The 19,423-nt window shown below is 30.1% G+C and overlaps 1 protein-coding gene across 1 annotated transcript in view; it reads right to left on the reverse strand.

Annotated features, from left to right (window-relative positions):
- Positions 1–1,063: 1,063 nt before the first annotated feature.
- The window catches only part of LOC118183544 (uncharacterized), a 64,944-nt gene continuing 46,584 nt past the window's right edge, over positions 1,064–19,423 (reverse strand). Inside the window, exons 5-6 of the mRNA XM_035353135.2 lie at positions 17,457–17,614; positions 1,064–6,934 (exon numbers count right to left, since the gene is read on the reverse strand). Coding sequence (XP_035209026.1) covers positions 6,823–6,934; positions 17,457–17,614 — 270 coding nt within the window. The 3' untranslated portion in view covers positions 1,064–6,822. The remainder of the gene's footprint in view (positions 6,935–17,456; positions 17,615–19,423) is intronic.

Here is a 19,423-nt window from a genome sequence, read left to right on the forward strand (position 1 = left end):
TTCATGATCAAAAAATTATAAACACTTATTGCAAAATCAACCAATAAACTGTAATGATTGTCCAACAAGTAAAGCATAATACATAATGAATTCAGATGAAAAAGCTTATCACAATGTTATCAGGTAGTGAAACATTTTAATTTGTCATTAATTTCAAAGAATAAAACCTTTTAGAAAAATAGAATGTGTAATTAACATAAATTACAATACCTCAAATATAACAATTTAAAATATACTCATGAGGGGTGATAGTACTCATCCAGATGAGCCATAATTACCATAGAACATAGGGTTGCATTCCACTCTGAGAGGCAGAAAAGAGGAATATTAGAATTTCAACCTGAACTTACAACAGTATTGGGAAAGCAAATGAACGAGACCAAAAGTTGCACAATCAGTTTAGTGTAAAACTCAGAGAGAGTGCACAAAACAGATAAACCCGAAAACTTGGCTTTCGAGTGTTAATTCGAGCTCAGACTTTGATGGCAAACACTCAAATGCACATCTTTGATTGGGAAGTTTTCAACCTCGCAAACAATTGCAACAAGTTAATTATCTAAATTATTAGGGGGAAATTATCTATTAGGGGGGAAAAACTATTACCTTGATATCAAGTATCATGGTAGTAGTTTTTTTCCCTTTTGCCATCTTCTATCCTGTCCTCGTGGACTTACTGTGGTGCGCTCATTCTACTTGAAGTGCTCTTCTACGAGACACGAAGTTCTGACGGCCGGAACACAGCATGAACTTTTCATGCTATTCTCGGAATACAGCGCAAGTTGGTGTTAGTTGATAATATTCAGCCCTTGATTAGATAATTAACTTGTTGCGATCTAATGCGAGATTGAGACCTTGCCAACCAAAGATGTGCACGAGTGTTTGCCATCAACAAGTCTGAGCTCAAAATTAACAATGGAAAGCCAAGTTTTCGGGTTTATCTACTTTGTGCACTCTCTCTGAGTTTTTCACTAAACCAATTGTGCAACTTTTTGTCTCGTTCATTAGCTCTCCCAACACTTTTGTAAGTTCAGGTTGAAATTTTAAATATTCCTCTTTTCTGCCTCTCAGAGTGGAATGCGACTCTATGTTCTATGGTAATTATTGCTCATCTGGATGAGTACTATCACTCCTTTTAATGTATAAAAACAATTTAAAATTAACCTGTATATATATTCAGACAAATCAATTTTCTAAATAGATACTATAAATCTTTAATCTTGATGGAAACTGATACATTAAGCATGGTTTAAAGTTACAACAACAATACACTGTGCATTTTAAACTACAACTATTAAAAAAGAAAATTCTGAAACTGTTACTTTTTCTTCATGAAATGCTACATTTAATCACTCTTAACACTTTAAAATCTTAAAGATGAATATTTTCATTTTATAAATATCACATCTCAACAGACTAAATAAATAAATTCACTTTAAAATAAGCTGAATTAAATATGAAAATTCTTTATACAGTTAATTCATAACAGAAAGAATTCCAAAACAACATAAGGTTAAATATTATGTTCCTTTTCCCAGGTTTCCTTGATTGGAAAATAAATATCACAATGCAAAACAAATGCATTAATAAAATCATTTCTAATAATTAACAGAAAAGCATTGATTACAAAATTTCAATGCATAAATTACAATTTTGCTCCATTTAAATGCAACTAAATTTTTAAGAAATTCAAATAAAATTTCTGAACCAATAAGGTCTGAGAATTATAAAAAGCACAGTTAAAATATGAATGTAATTCTAAACAATGCACATAGACTGAACACAAGTGTAAATTTAAAACATCAGTATAATTCATTATGGTAACAAATTTTGGTACTTACGTATTATCGCAACCAGGTTGGTGCTATTTGTAAGTTTGAGTAAAAAAGTATGAATAGAAAGAAAATGTACATTTATTAATTACAGATAATTTTTAATACAGTTTTTTATATTATTTTGTTTTAAAATATAAAATAGCAATTAAACCCTTCCGGTTTCGAATTTGAATAAGTTGCAGAATTTTTTTTTTGGCGGAAATTTTTTGGCTATTGCTTTTAGCACTGATTGAAAACCATATTCGCCATAACCATGTACCCGTCGACTTATTTTTACTTAAAAAAACATCCCAGAATTGCACAAAAATGGCATTGCGCACACTCTTGACTTTATCCATGTACACTGCTATTTTCTCATAAATTACAAAAATTTGAACGAAAATACAGGAAAATTTTGTGAATCTCCACATGCTCTTTTTACAAAACTACGTATAACACGTAAGGTTGCCGTAAGTAGGGTCGCCAAATTTCGCAATTTATGCGAATTTTGGCCTGATTGCGTTAATACGTAAGTACCAAAATTTTATAATAAAAAAAAAAAGACAATGAATTTTACAGATTTTCACAACATTTCTAGAAAGTAATACTGCACCTAACATAATTCCTCATGGGCAAGATCATATAAAATTTCATATTGTTGGAAGAAATTCATTAACATTTCGCTAATATAAATAGGCTCAAGTGTTTAAAACAGTTTAAGTTTATAAAATAAGAAAACTTTTAAATAGATCATGAAAAACATTTACATGTATAAAAATATTACACACATGCACAGTATTTTCTTAAAACGAAGTTTTTCCTCGCTTATATGTATTCATTATGTAAAATGTTGTGACTAGAATGTTCAAAAAGATGAATCATATATATTTATTTTTAATTTTCAATTTTAAAAAAATTAATTTTACAGTAATTTTAATTCTCAACACAACACAAAAAAACTAAACACAATGCAAATAGAGTTCTTTAATATGCTTGAAAAAGAAAAGTGCTAGAATACTAAACTTTTTCTTTACTTAAATGTTGAAATTCATAATTCGTAACTCAAAAAGGGATTGTTCGACCCGCAATGATGTGCATACAAAAATTGCAGATTAAAAATCTACTCAACGATCCCTTAAGCAAAGGATATTAAAGGAAAATTATCCTTTTAAATGCAAATCAAACACAGCCTAATTTTGTTTCTTTATGACATATCAGTAATATACTGATGCTAAATGACAATCGATAAAATCTGTTTTTGCATTTCAACACCAAAATATCACACATTTAACATATTAGTTATTGTTTCTAATATGAATTAAAATGCTAATTTCAATTTTATTTCAATTTAAACGTTACACACAAAACCATAATTCAATTAGTTTACACTAAAATATAAATTTATACACTATGTAAATACTGGTATCCAGAAAACCTAACAAATTAAATAACAGTTGGGATAATAAAATACTGATGTCTGCTTTTTCTTGCTGTTATAATCAAACTGCATTAACAAGATTTAAAACCAACTTAAGTTAAAAAGTAATGAAAATTTACTTTAGGCAGTACATTACAAGAAAAATTCTATATCATTTTAGTTGAAAAACTTGCTACTTATGTACTACTTATATCTTTTAATTACATTCAGATAAGAGAAAGTAATTGAGTAGTAGGCACAGCTTGATTCAAAAATTAAAATACACATAATTATGTATGATGGTAAAACAGAGTAGTTTATACCTTTAAATACTGACTCCAGATATATGTTTCCAACAACAAAATTTTTCCAAACTAAGGTAAAGAATTTTACGAAAATTATTTTAGCCTTAGAAGATAGGAAAGTTCTCTAAATAAAAAATATAATTTTTATATGATTCCCATAAAAGGAAAAGTTCAATTAACAAAATATCCATTATGTTTTGATAAGATAAATATAAAAAGTTTCACATCTTTATGTTCTAAATTTGTAGACATACTTGGAATTAACAATTTTAAAGGTTAAGTGTTAAATAAATAATTAGTGCTGTTTTATTCAATACGGAATTATTAACAGTTAAATTATATTTATTTTATAATTCCCCAATGAATCCAGTGAAAATTTGACAAACCATTTAACAGTACGCATTGGAAAAAGTATTATTATTTTTTTTTTCACCTAATACCTCCATTAATGTTGCAGAATTTTTTGCGTTTGACCTACAAAAGTATTATAAATATTTTACTAATTGGAATTTATACTTTGCTGGTACTATATAAAAAGTATGAAGAACCATCCCATCCTAAAAAACTGTATTCATAAAATTTCCTAATCTTGAAACATTCTGTAATTATCTAGCAAATATCTAGCATAAGGAGATACAGCTCGTGGCCATCTTTTTCAAACATACTACATATAAAGACATTATTATTACATATATTGCTTGAATGCTAAAAATCTATACAAACTCATTTTATTATGCTATACAGATACTGATTCTGCCTATGAATCTGAATATGAAGCAACTCTGTAATAATCAGTTGAAGTTGATCAGCAGCACCTTTCAAACAATTTATCATTTTTGTACTTGTACCCAATTGTGGTAATTTCAAACTTTTCAATTTTATTACATATAAATTAATCCAGCTGATAACTAAAAAAAGGCCTCGGATTTTGAACGAGTATTATGGATTTAATATTTATATATTCAAACGATTATTTAATTTTGACTATTGCTAAAAAATACAGACTTTTCTCAATATTTCATTATTTCTGCCAATTCCATATAGAATGAAATCCTGTTCTCAGTTACTATATTTTATGTAATAATTAGGAAACTCCAGAACTACTTACTAAGGTGCATTATAAATTTCACAGTTGCAACCAAAATTTCATGCATTTTTAACCATTTTATTTATCATAGTTTTAAGACTTGATGTGCGATTTACTCAAAGCTAATGTCAATATTTTCAGCAATTTGAAAGCAAATGATGATCCTGATTAAGCATAGATGACCACAACACCTAATCTATTATCTTAAATATTACTCCCCTCTTTGATCTTTCTTTGTCCTCAGTCTAAAATTAGTAATGTCTTTTTAAACTGTCTTAACTTCAAAGATTTGCCTCATGAGTAACTTTATTACTAAAAGAGGGATTTCTGAACATAACAACAAAAATTCTAACAGAAGATGAACCCATTTGAGGAAATAAACATGATTTTCCAAAAGAGCTTAAATTTTTAGCATTCACTTGATAAAAATGCTTGAAAAATAATAAGTCTACTGAAATTTCTTTTTCAAAATCTGAAATTCAAGCTAGGAAGCAAAGAATGCTTAAAAAGTCTCATGCTAAGCTTAGAAACATTTTACAAAAGAAAGTTTCAGGTGAATTATTTTGTTTTTTTAGTTATTCAAATCAATATATAACAAAATAATTCTCTAACTTCTTATTTCACTAAATATGACACTTTTAAAAAACGTTCTTATCTTTGCTATTGTTACTCATTTTACCACACTGAAGATCCCAGAATCAAACTTGCACCATCCTGTGCTATGTCTGTATTTCATTTCTTCAAAACATATTATTTAAGATGTATGAATTTGATCCGCACTTTTAAAAATTATCTTCATAATATTATTACCCCCCCCCTTTTTTTTTTTTTTTTCTGAAGAAGAGAAACTTATGTCTAATTGTCTAATAATCCTGAAATTAATAACAGCTTCATTCAAAATCTACACCAATGCAAGGTTGCTTTTCTGCCTCATTTCAAAACTATTATCCCTTGTTTCTATAATATTTTAAATTTCTTACTAAATAAACTATATGATGTACTTGCTAATAGCATATTCACATAATGCAATAATAATAACAGAAATTTGGAAACTTCTAACATTTAATTTTACTCTCTTAGAAATTAATATATGGATTTTTCAAAATACAACTAAAAAATCTGCAGCTTCATAAAGCAACGCGTCAATAATGAACATCAGAAAAAAAATTATTCAAAAACATAACTTCTGACAAGTCTATATTTTATAAAACCAAACCCAAAGATTTTCATCTGTGAATATAAATATCTATATTACTTTCACATAATTATATTACTTTCACATTATATAATTTTCAATTCAAAGATATCTGAACAATCAACTTTTTTGTTTAATAAAATTATTTTGCCCTTATTTATCTTCTATAAGAAGTCTTTTCCAATATACATGAATTATTTGTGAGTAATAAAATCTTCTGTTAATAATTCAATACAGGCAAATTTGCCACTTTTCAGTATTTATATATATTTAAATTTAAAATGAAAGTGTCAGAGAAATACACAAATCGTTTAAAAATAATGTCCAAAAAAATGGGAAGCCTACTATTAGTTTACATTTAAGGAAATAGAGTGCTATAATGCCTAATAATGAATTCATGAATACTAATAATTCTTTCCTTATAACATTCAATATATATATAACAATCATTTTTAAGGGAATCAATACAATATTCAAAGAGTATAACAACTGTTGCAGGAAGTTTACACTCTACCGTGTTTTACACAACCAGTAATCACAAATCCAGACAAAATGGTCTCTTAAAATATTTCAGTGGGTCAACAATGCTCTAAAAATCTTGCAAGCATAGATGAACTGTGCAATATACATTCACACAGGAAATACACATGGCAAATCATATCCATGAAAACACTGCATGACTGAAATTAAAAACCTTACGCATGAGCATAAATAATATGACTGTTGCATTGCAACTTTAAATAGAATTCTCAGCCAGCAAGTAAGTGACATATCAATTCCTGACTACAAACAAACCTCTCACAAGACATGAGACTTCATCCAACAATAATTAATAAAAGCAGCAACAATATAGTATGAAGAATCACACAACTCACCGGCATCAAACACTTTTATGCTGCATTATGGCATTCCACTCATCGACATTAAGGAAGGATGCCACAGAAGCTGCAGCTTTCCAGACATTACTTTTACAGATTCATCTTCCAAGAGATAGAGAGATGCCTTTACTAAGCTTTGGACTCACATTCACGGGCTATATGCCCCATTTCCCCACAGGAGTAGCACTTGTTACCACGTGTAGAATTGCAGTTCCGTGCGATATGGCCTTTCTCATTGCACCTGAAATATTTATTACTACAGATGAGAATAAAACATGCAAAATTATATTAAAAAAATATTTATGCATTTTGTTGTTGATAAAAAATTAACAAAGATCCCAGCAAATTTGCACTAAACATTACGAAGAAAGTTTGAAGAAACAAATCATTCTTTATTTAGTTAAGTAAGCAACAGACACAAGATTTTAAAAAAAAAAAAAATAATAATAATGTTACTTTCTGATTATACACAGTTTGAAGGAACAAATAATTCTTCCTTTAATTACGTAACCAAGAGATACAAAAAAAATTTTTTTTTAAGTTAATTTTTGATTATACACACACTTATCTGAAAAGTTGCCATCTTTCACTAAGCTAATATGCGAAAGGCAACACACTTTTGAAAATGGCGGGACACTAAGAAATGCATAAAACAGCAATAAAATCAATAACTAAAGCTTAGAAAACAAGAAATATTTGTAATAAAATATTTAGCTTTTTTTAAGAAACTTTTATGTAATTTTTTCCCCCTCCAGTGTTGTTCTCCCCATCTCCTTTTCTTTTTTCCATTACCCAGCAAACTCCACTGTCCAATACAATTCCTTACAAGAGGGGGAAAGACTCATTGTAAAAATAAATACTAATCAGAAAAAATCCCCATCGAATTTGAAAGCTCAAATACACACTCATGTGCTCTTAAAGAATACACATATTTTGGTAATGTCATGGATTGCCAGTTTTGGTGATATAATGCATTGCCTTGTGAATACTTTTCAGGTGGTTAATAAAAACTTAAAAAGCCTACATATACATACTAGTTATAATTGTGGGAAAATCATAAAATGATGATTACTCAAAAAGTTACACGTAGAATTTAATGAAACTGACCCACAGTATACAACACTTAAGCCTCGTTCACAAGAGCAGATTCGACCGGTAGCGAAAACCGGTTCTTCCAACGTGTCCCGTTCACATGGCACAAGCATTAACTGCCTCGCCGAATTGAAGGTAGAACTTGGTTGAATGTTTCCTACCTTTCGGGAGCAGGGCAAATGGGGAGATTTCCCGTACTATACTGCGCGGTTCACTTAATTTTAGTTACTGCTCGCTGGACTGTCAGCGACACAATCGCGCTGATAGATGTCTGGGGATGTGATAGCATCCCCCCTCCAAATTAGATAGAACTGTACAAGATACGGAAATTGTAGACAAATACAGACAAGGTTATCTGATGCTAGGTATTCCAGAAATATCGTTCAAATTAAAACTAAAGTTAAGACAAGTGCATATCGGCTTCAACGCAAAAAGGGACTCGGTCGGTACCTTTTGAATGTTTTTTTTTTTTTTTTTTTTTTTTTTTTAATTTAAGCATTTTCATCTACTTTTTATGAATATTACTAAATGGTTTTGCAAGACAAAATAATTTTAAGCTGAAAAAAAGTTTTTGCTAGCATTTTTTTTTTAATTTAAATTTTTGAAAAAAAATTTTACAATTAAAATGTCTTTCTCCTCCTACAATTTTCAATGTCTCCCCCCCCAGTTTTTTTATTGTATTTATTAGAGTGTTCTTAATAACTTCAAGGAATGATTTTGCAATTAATGAATTAGTTTCTGAGAAAAAAATACACTTTTATCTAAAATCTTTAAAACAAATATGATCTCAGTCACATTTTCATTTCAAATAATTTTTTCCGAAAGTATTTTGCAAAATTCATCCTTGTTTCTATAAATTATATAATTTTATATAAACAGTAAAAATAATAAAAAATTTAGTCCATACCTGTATATGTTTTAGGAGTAAAAGGATTTATTGAAAAAAGTGGAAAAGGTTTCTCAGTTTGCATTTGCAGTTTAAAGAATACAAACTGTCTAAATAGACATTTAATCATTTCAAATCTTTAAAATTTTATTACTGAATTTCAATATACACATATGTATATAAATCAAACCTAGTGCTATTTATTCAATTGGTAAATATAAACATAAATTACAATCTTTTTTTTAAAACCTTATGTGGCCAGACAAATTGCAAAAACTCATAAAACGCAAACAGAATTTTTCTTTACCTGTTTTTGTTTTGTAAAACACGTTCAAAACAATTTTAATACATTACTTAATTATAATATTGCTGCGTGCGTACGGGTTTGTAATAGATTGATAATAGTTCGTAAATGATGGTCATTGCACTCAAATCCGATGATAGCTTAATTAAGTTTATTTTATCAACATAAACACTTCAAAGTTCTGGAATTTTCCACAGAAATATTCATACAAGTGTTTAGCATATCACTAAGTATAATCAGTAGTTATGCTTCAATCTAATAAGAACGTTAAACACAACGGAATGCAAAACGAATCTTAAGAGAAAAATAACTCAAAAATATCTCCAATCTCACGCTGAACTAACAACTGGTAACAATAACAACTTATATAGCGTAAATAATGTCATAAAAATAGTGTGGTATAATGAAATTATTACTTTGAAACCGATGTTTCGAATTGATGCCCAAGAAGAACCAGTATATTTTCCATTCTGCTTCATTGCATATCTTTCAAAAAAGTACAAAATCATCCAATTAATTTCCTTTACCATTTTTTTTTTTAAATGCGAAAAGTTTGTTTTGTAAGCTGTGAAAAAGTCGGAAGTTTGTAACCGATATATTTTTAGATATGAAATTTTAAAATTAATGGGTGTCAAAAAGTCTAAAAATATGAACGATTTTCAAAAATTCTCCCAAAATATTTAAAAAAAAAATTACGCTAAAAATTTCATTTAATTTTTTTTTCTTTCACAGTGTGTTATGGTGCAAACTATAATATTCTGAGATTCTCAGTTTATTTGTTAATATTTGCAAAAAGTCGTTTCAACTTTAAATTTGAAAAAAATCTAATCCTCTAAAAATCAAAAGCGTGACACCACATCCACAAGCAGTGTATGTACAAAGTTTGAGTTCTATATCTTATCGGGAAGCAGTTTAAAAATCCATTACCATCTTTTAACCATAGCGACAAGCACCAAGAGTGAACTAAATAACAGCTTATAAAATAATAATAATAATTAAAAAGCATATATTTTTCAGGAACCATTACGAAAGTTCAGGTACCAGTTGCAAAAGTACAGATTACAAAATTAACAACAGTAAACCACGTTAAAAATGTGTAAACAGTATTAGAAATCTGCCAATTCGGAGACGTGATTGTTCAGAGAGGCTTTAGGTGTAAAGGGGAAGGAAGGCGGTGGTCTTCTGAACGGGTCCTAAAGACGAAACTCTTTCATGTCTCCTTTTTCTCCCCTTGCTAACGGCAGCTGTGCGAAGGAGCGTTGCATGTGAACGGGGCTATAGTAAAGTATAAAATAACATGAAAAGAAATAACCAGACAATTATGGGTGTTATAGAAATTAGTATATGCATAAAATGAACAAATTGGATGGTTTGGTATAAAAAATACCTTCAGTGTGAAGTGTAATCTCCACTAAAAGCAATATAGCACATAAGGGATGTGTGACGCTGTCAATTATGTGGTCTATCAGTTCTATAGGAAGTGAGAGCTTGCAAAACATTTGCAAGCATGTCATGAATCTAAAAAGGAGGATTGAGAACAACTGTATGTCTTCCTAAAGCATCCCAAACACGCTCAATAGAATTCAGATCTGGTGATCATTACATGCACTGAATCGATTGCTGCTGAAGATAATCATCCACAATGCAAGCCCTGTGCGGTCTATCTCTGTTATCCTGTAGCAGGAAATTATCATCTATTGCCCTGGCATAAAGGCACACATAAGCATCAAGGATGTCATCTCTACAACCATGAGCATTCATAGTTCATGGAGGTCTATACATCGACCCAAAAATATACCACCTCAAACACAGACACTGCCTCCTCCGTATGAATCTCTTTCACAGATGTTTATTGGATGATAATGGATTACAGATTCTCTCCAAATCAAATGATGCCTACTATCGCTCTGGAAGCTAAACCTGGATTCATACGTAGAGAGCAGCCCTCTGATAAGATGTCCAGTGGACTTGTTGATATGCCTACCTCAAACATTCCCTTCTATGCCATGATGTGAGCAGCATGCAAATGGCTGGCAACTTCCAGTGGCTGCAGCAAGGAAGGATCTGAGTTAAAGTTCTATTCCTTCGTGTGCATAACAACAAATATTGGTTATTAATGCTCGTAGTAGCAGTTTGCCATCCTTGGCTGAATCTCCTGGGTGCAGAATCTGTAGTTAGAAATTCTTGCCAAAGTCTATGAACCACAGAAGGACTCACAATTAGCAATCTGGCCACTTCTGTCTTTGTTCTGCCTCTAGTCTCCTAATAGCTCTCCATCAGAGTGCTTCGGGTAAATGATGCCTGGAGGTCATTATTATAAACTGGCTAACCCAGATTTCTTATCTCAGTATTACAGCAAAACTCAGAGGCTTGCTCTGAAATATGCAATTTTATGCTTCTTGCAGATGATGTATTTCCTCCTGCAGTGCCATAATTTGTATACTGCAGTTATATTCAGCAATTCTTATTTGATAACATATTCAAATTTTATATGGATTGTCTTATATTTTAATGACTCTTATATTTTAATGATTGTCATTTTTGCAATTTTCCCTTAATTTGTGGAAATTAGTCTATGCACCCTTTGACGGGCAGTAGGAAGTCAGGCCTCCTGCCTTTTTAATCAGTTTTTATCTCCCAGATGAAAGCTGCAAAATTCCATTTAAAATACATACAATTATACCTTTTAGTTTTCTAAAAGTATAACAGATGGCAGCACAAGTATTCATTCATGGAAATAATGTAAAATAAAAATTCTTTGCAGGTCTATTTTTTTTTTTTTTTTTAAATTTAAATCATTTGAACAACAATTTTTGGTGTTAGAATGAATATTTTTATCTGAAAGTTTCCTTTTCTAATAAAAATTATTATTTGAATTCCTATACCGTCTTTTCCCAAAAATAAGACACTGTCTTACTTTCTTTTTTGGTCCAAAATACGCACTAGGGCTTATTTTCAGGGAAGGGCAAAAATAAAAGTATATTTATATATTTTTATTTAATATTTATTTTACACAGAATACAGAAATTTAAATTTATTCAATTACATTCATGTCATCTTCTTATGGAACATCGTCATAAATAAAATTCTGAATTATATTTGGATTTTCTTTCAAATCCATTTCCTGTTGTATCATTGGTCCGAATCTCTCATGTCTTGCGATATAGCTATCGTTAAATGAATACTTCTTGTCTATGTAGCCTGTTCGTAGTGCATTGGAAACATCACTATCAGTTATTTTATCCCATGAATTTTTTACCCATCAATCACCCCTTTTGATTTTCGAATCATTCTGTGGAGGTTGGAAAAAGGTCGCTGCGTCGTATGTGTCTCGGAGTTCAGCCCAAATTTCACCCCGATGAGAGTCTGCCGATGCCTTTCCTGTGAACGTATCTCTCTCGGGGAAAACGGTGGACTGGTTAAGATAAATTCCAAGAATTAATTTTAAACGAACTGTAGAGGTAAACAATTAATTTCTCGGAATATTTTGTTTCAAACATTTCTCTGAAATACGAGTATTAGGAAAGCTAAACATATTATTACTTATACTTAATAAATCAACAGCATTTTTTAATGAAGCTTTTTTGTCGCATTATTTTAACTAGGGATTATTTTCGGGGAATGTCTTATTTTACAAAAAGTTCCGAAAATCATGATAGGGCTTATTTTCAGAGGACGTCTTATTTTCAGAAAAAGATGGTATATCAATTAAAAATACTTGAAATTAAAAGATGGGACAAATACATCCCACCGTGCATGTAGGAAGTGCTGCTACTAGATAGCAGCACTGTTCAAATTTTTTTAATTCAAGTATCATGTTCATTTCGCATATAGATAATGCAAATTTATACTTGCAGTAATGTTAAAATTTGAAAAAGATTTAGTATGTTCTCTGAAAGAAATGAAAATATAACTCTGTAACATGAAATGTATTAAATACTGAATGGATATGCGAGTGTGATTCACCATACAAAAATATCTTAAACAAAGGAAAGAGAGGTGAAATGTAAATCATGTTAGCCTTCTAAATATCTTACTTTTCAGACTTGTAGCAAATAAAATACAGGAGCGAAAATCTTCTCTGTTTCAAATCTATCATGAAATCATTAAAAAATATCTAAAAAGTTGTACATTTTTTTTAAATTATGTATTTTTTAAAATAATATTTTTTTATTTTGCAAATATGATCAATATTTTCTAGATAAAACACAAACATTTTTTATATCTTGCATTTTCATTTGGTTGCTAAAACTAGCACTTTATATAAGCATGTTAGGAGAATGTATACTCACACAAAGATGACATTTTATTTATTGCTCTAGATGCACAGTAGGACAAGCGGTATCCCACCACGTCATAAATTACCTTAACCCTTTGCGACACGCATATTAAAAAAATATTTTAATCTTTAAAAAAATGCCTTAGAATAAGTCAGTTGGACTTACTTAAGTGCCTTTCAAGCTTGAAAAAATTCTGCGTTTTTATTTTTTACAGGGGAAGGTGGGATGCAACTAGCACATGTCTTATAGCATATTGGTGTATAGCAGGGAAAAAATCATATGTGGAATGAATAAATAAAATAAAGCATGCATTCTAAAATATTGATAATAAACACATTAAAATGCATTTTGTACAATATATTTAATATTTTTAAATTTTAGGAACAAAAGAAAATATTTTCTTGGACATTAAGATTAAAATTTGATACTCGTACATATGATACTAAATAAAATATTAAAATTGGCACTTGGTTCAAAAACATTTATATATGATTAAAATTGAAAAAAGTTATTTTCCATGAAACTTTGAAAAACACATTGTTTCATTCTTTTGTAAGCATAGAGGCATTTCACATGTTTCACACATCCAAAATGTTCGTCGTTCTTCTTTCGATGTGCTGCAATATGTACATCTTCTCCTGCTCTTTCTCTTTGGCGTGTGACTTACATTTTTTAGTCTCCTTTCTGGTTGTACGAACGGTTTTTTAGTTTTTATTTGAACTGGGGACTTCAGTTTTCTTTTCAGCTCTTTCTTGCCTCTAAGTGCCATTAGACCTTCTATAACTGAGAGACGAAAATCTTTCATTGTTTTTACATCATGAACGGGTTCACAAACAAACTTAAATAGTATAAATGCGTTTACTATACTTGCATCTAAAAAGTAAAAAAATGATCCTGTGCCACCATTTCTTGCTTTTGCGGTCTATTTCATATAGTAATTTCAGTTGATCAAATAAGTCGACATATCCCATATTCTTATTATATGAAATAATGCTGTTTGGGCACAGTACTTTTTTTGTTTTTTCATCTCGTTCTTTTCTATTAATTTCTTTCATTTCAGTTGCCTTTTCCAAGCAAGACAGGATAGAAACGGATCTTTTATCCTTCCATTTTATGCAACAAATTGAATCATCACTAATTGAAAAGTCTATATCTCCTCTCGACATAAATTTGTCTTCTTTTAAATTTTTGGGTAGATACTTCCAATTCATATTTACAGTGCCACATGCATAGATGCTCTGTGTAAAAGGCGAAACAAATTATAACTACTTCCCTTTCTTCTTCAGCAATAACTTCAACCTCAGTTATTCTCTCCTGGATTTCAATTTCATCTAATCAGAACTGACATCTGAAGCATTTGAGTCGCAATCGGATGGCAATTCAGCAAAAAGATCCGAAGTTTCCTGAGTTGTTAGTTTTTTTTCTAGACATTTTAGCACATCAGAGCATACAACGGATGTAAAAACACGCGCAATCACGAAAAAAGTAGATGCAAAAAAGAAAAGAAGAAATAATCATGAGTGCTGCCATCTATTGAGCGGAAATTCATGTGTGTGGTGGGACAAATTTTAACCCACTTATTTCAACTGCAAAATTAATGTTATAAAATATTGAATCCAATTAAGATTTTTGAAAATAGAATACCTTTGAATATTAAAAAGAATCATACATATCCTAAATTGTATAACAAAATTTTTAAAATATTGAAAAATGCGAGATACCTGGATATCATTCTTGTGATCCTATTTTGAATATTTTTTGCTTATAAACTTAAGCTCTGGTATAGTAGTGACATCTACTGGAAAAATAATAACTAAAATCGATTACTTTTAAAAGATTAGAAAATTTCTAATGGAAATTGCTAACTGAGAAAATAAATATTAATTAGGTGGGACACATATTGACCCACCATGCCGCAAAGGGTTAAAGATTTACCTGTTTTTTTGCATGAAATAACATTGTATTAGGAGTTAATTATCTATGTGTAAAGTTACTTTTTCAAAAAAAAAATTTTTTTTATGCACCGAACCTCAAAGGCTTAAACTATCTGACAAACAAATTCATTAAAATTAAAATCACCAATCATTCCAGTGGCCAAAAATTTTTAATGGTGTTTAAGCTCCTGCATGGCTTCACTGCCTTTTCCAGTCATGAAAATTTTTGTCATTTGATATATCATAGATTCCAATTTAAAATATTTTGTTTTCTTATTTCCTTTAATGTAAATATCATCATGAAAATTTAGTAAAACAAAGACTAAAATACATAAATATAAAAATTTAGTTAATAGAAGCTGTTTAAATATAGATCTTCAGCAGCCGATCAAAAGCTGTGCCATACAGAGAATCAAAACTGGGAGGGGGAAGACATTTCCTTGGTAAATTTGGCACTACATATATTCCTTGAACTATAAAACTAAATTGTGTAGTTCCACAGTATCTTTTATTATGCCATTTCCCGATCCTCATACTTTTCCTATGCTTCAAGAATATCAGTATAACCAGTCCCATAACCTTGAAAATAATTAACTGCTTACTTTTTGTAAAATGTAGTTCCAAAAGTTTAACCACTTGCGCTAAAAAGACGTGCCAAGCACGTCTAGATGCTTTCGTCTCAAACCGCGAGCGACAAAAACACCACGTTGATAGGCATTTATCGCAAAATGAAAATAACGTGGTGCACACGTCGCCTAACAATGAGATTGTTTATTTCTCGAGTTACAGTGTAAAATACAATGAAGACATTTTTCACCTTGTCACATTTTCCTGAAGCCTTCTAAAATTGTGTGTCTGTAAATCTTGGCTTCAAATCCTTCTAAACTTTCCAGGATGCAATGTTTAAAATTCTAAAGAAAAATTAGCCCTACCAATTCTGTAACAGAATAAAAGCCGAACATATTAAAAAAAAAAAAAATAGTGGAAGAAAGCATAAAATTAATTTTAAAGAGAAAACAGATGCATATTCTCTCAATTCTGAAACAATTACATGGAAAAAAATTTAAACATGCAAAAGTTTAAAAAAAAAGGAAGAAATTTTGAATTAATTACATAGCTAATTAATTATATAGCTAAGAATTATTTTGTAAACTGTATAGCAATTATTACCTCTTTTATTTTTCGGATTCAAAATACTGTATAATAAGTCGCCAAAATGGAAAGTAATGTCACTTTATAATATGACAGCAAAAAAATGAAAATGTTTTATTTTAATGTTATTCCTTAAACATAATTTCAATATATTATCATTATTTTAGTTAAATTTATCAATGTTATACTGTTTCCAAAAAATTGTCGAAAAAATTCCAAGATCTCCAAATTAAAAATTTTCTATCGAAACTCATCTTAAAATCACCAAAATGTTGATAAATTGCCAAATTTAGAGCCATTTAATAAAAGAATTCACATCCTCCCCAAAAGTGGAAAGTTGTTTAAGAGCTCTTCATTAGGGAAAGAAATGAAATAATTTTGAAATGCTTATGTTTAAATCCTTACTCAGAAACTCCAGTATCATACCCTTTATATTAAACAAATTATAACTCATGAACCCATTCAAAAGATAATATTTGTCAATGAATCACCAAAAATATTCCACCAAAATGATAATTCACACTCAAAATAGCAGTCGCAAAAACAAGGTGGAAATTTCAGATGATTAAATTTAAGGACCTTCTGCTGATTTTGGCCAAAATTAAGGACTTTTAAGGACTAAAAATCAATTCCAAAAAACCTAAGGACTTTTAAGGACTCTTAAGGACCGTACGAACCCTGAATTTAGTCATCCTTGATATATACAGATAATTACTATAAAATACAATCAATGTCATAACTTCAAAATAAAATATCAGTTTCTCTCTTTAGTTATTGTAGTTTGAGAATCTCTTATTAATAGCATAGAACAAACTTATTAATAGCATAGTTTTCAAATTTTAAGATTAATTCATCAAATGAATGAACCTTTTTCTTCCCAAGAAATGTACTAGCACTGCAGTGAGATAATTGAAAAAGATTTTTAAAACATAATTTCATAATCACTTGTACTGTAAAAAAGTAACTTACTCTGACTGTACTATAAATCCCTCAGGATTACAATTTTAAGAAGTAAATTCATATCACTTTATCATTTAATTACAGATAGTTTCCATGACATCTCTAAACAGCTAAAGTAATTTATGAGTTCTCGAAATAAGGCTGATGCATAATACCTGTAACATACTGGCTCATCTGCTTCAATGTAACTCCCTGATTCTGGGCAGTCCTTACTTATGTGGCCACCTGCTCCACAGTTATAACACTTCCTTTCATCTTTGTCAGCTTCTGGGCAGTCACGAGAAATATGGCCTATTTTACCACAGCCATAACACTGAACAAAAGAAAAAGTTGATTTTATTGTTAATTAACTGACTGGGAAAAAGGATTAAAATTGCTCATGCCATATTACATTTAATAGATTATGTTTATAAGAAGAATTTTCCATACAATACATAACTTAGCAAACATTCCTAATACAAAAATTACAATGTCAAAAATGTAAAATTTTATATTTCAAATTTCGTCTCATTAGTTATGATATCTTGTCATTGCCTCCATTTGTATAATTACAAAAGTCTTAAAGACAACAAAAATACTAATAGTGTTTCCCTGTAAATCCTTTCAATCTGTAATGGTCCTAAGTAGCTCTGCCAGTAGCAGAGTATTCCTTCCCTCTTTTCTACCTTAACAGCCAGAAAAAGGGGAAAGAATTTAGAAATTCATGAGAAAACCATTGTTCAGCTGTTAAGAGTACCTTTTCTCTGTTCTAGTCAGCTATACTGACTTCCTAGAGAGATGTGAATTGCATTCATGTGGTAGTTTTTTTATTTGGTTTTTGATTATATGAAAGTAAAGGATGGGGCTTCATAATGGCCATTGAGGGATTGAAAGGTTTCCTTGTTAATTCTTTCTAGCCATCTAGGGCATAATGGCCCTAGATGGCTCTATAACAGCTATGCATAATAGATGTGATTTGGCTGATAAGAAATTCTTTCCTTATGTGAAGTTTTCTGACTTCCTAGAGAGGTACGAGCTGGTTTTACCATAGCAGTCTTAATTTGGTTTATGATGAGGTTTCCTAATGACGTGCTCATTATTTATTCACTTAAAGTAGACATCTTTTCTCCTTTTCAGAAGCTTGAATCCAATATTTTAATCAATACACACATTATTACATTATTCTGTAATTATCATTGGTGCCAATCTTGAAATCTGAAAATCTGGGAGGACTTTCATACCAAAAAAACAGGAGAAACCAACCATGCTGCGTGGAGAAGCCATTTCAAAGGAACTTTGAAACTAAGGAATGTGCATTTCAAAAGGAATTTTAAAACAAAGGAAAGTACATTTAAATTCACTTTATGCTGCATGGTTTGGGACACTAAATTATTGGCAATATGATTCTGATGCAAAATATATTAGCATTTAACTTAATATTCTAAATTTTATTTTCTTTAGTTAAAAGTGCAACTTAGAATATATATTAGATTTATGTACAGCATTGTTCCAACATAAATATTTTGACAGATAATCAAACTTTTTCAGAAATGGTACAAAATTTTTTTTCACATTTCAGTTCTATAAAACCAAATTTCCTGTGAAATTTAATCAGTAGTTCAGAGAAACATGGCAAACTTCTCAATTTAAAGCAACTTATTTAACTTTCCCTTTTGCTCTATGTATGTGAGAAAAAAAATTTTTTTTTTTTTTTTTTGGCACACATTTTAACTTTATATTACATTTTTAATCACAGTTGTTTTTAGATATTTTATTTCATTTTAGAATTTAATTTGTATTATTTCAGTTGCATGATTCTTCAAATAGTTATTCGAAAAATTCCTATTTATTCATTCACATCGTGTTTTTCAAGATTTTTTTTCATATACATATGTGTGTGTATGTATGTATGTATATACACCAAAGAGCCATTACATTATGACCACCCTGTTAATAACATGTAGGACCACCTTTAGCTCTCGAAACTGCCAACACCCGGCGTAGCATTGACTCCACAAGGTGCTGATATGTAGTCTGAAGTTTCTGGTACCAGGCACTCACCAACTGATCCTGCAATTCCTGCACATTGCGTGAGAGTAGCATGGCAGCACAAATTTGGTTTCCCAGGTGGGACCACATATGC

This window comes from Stegodyphus dumicola, chromosome 4 (genome assembly GCF_044657685.1).
Source record: "Stegodyphus dumicola isolate Sdum_Otavi_A_Nest chromosome 4, ASM4465768v1".
Taxonomy (NCBI): Eukaryota; Metazoa; Arthropoda; class Arachnida; order Araneae; family Eresidae; genus Stegodyphus; species Stegodyphus dumicola.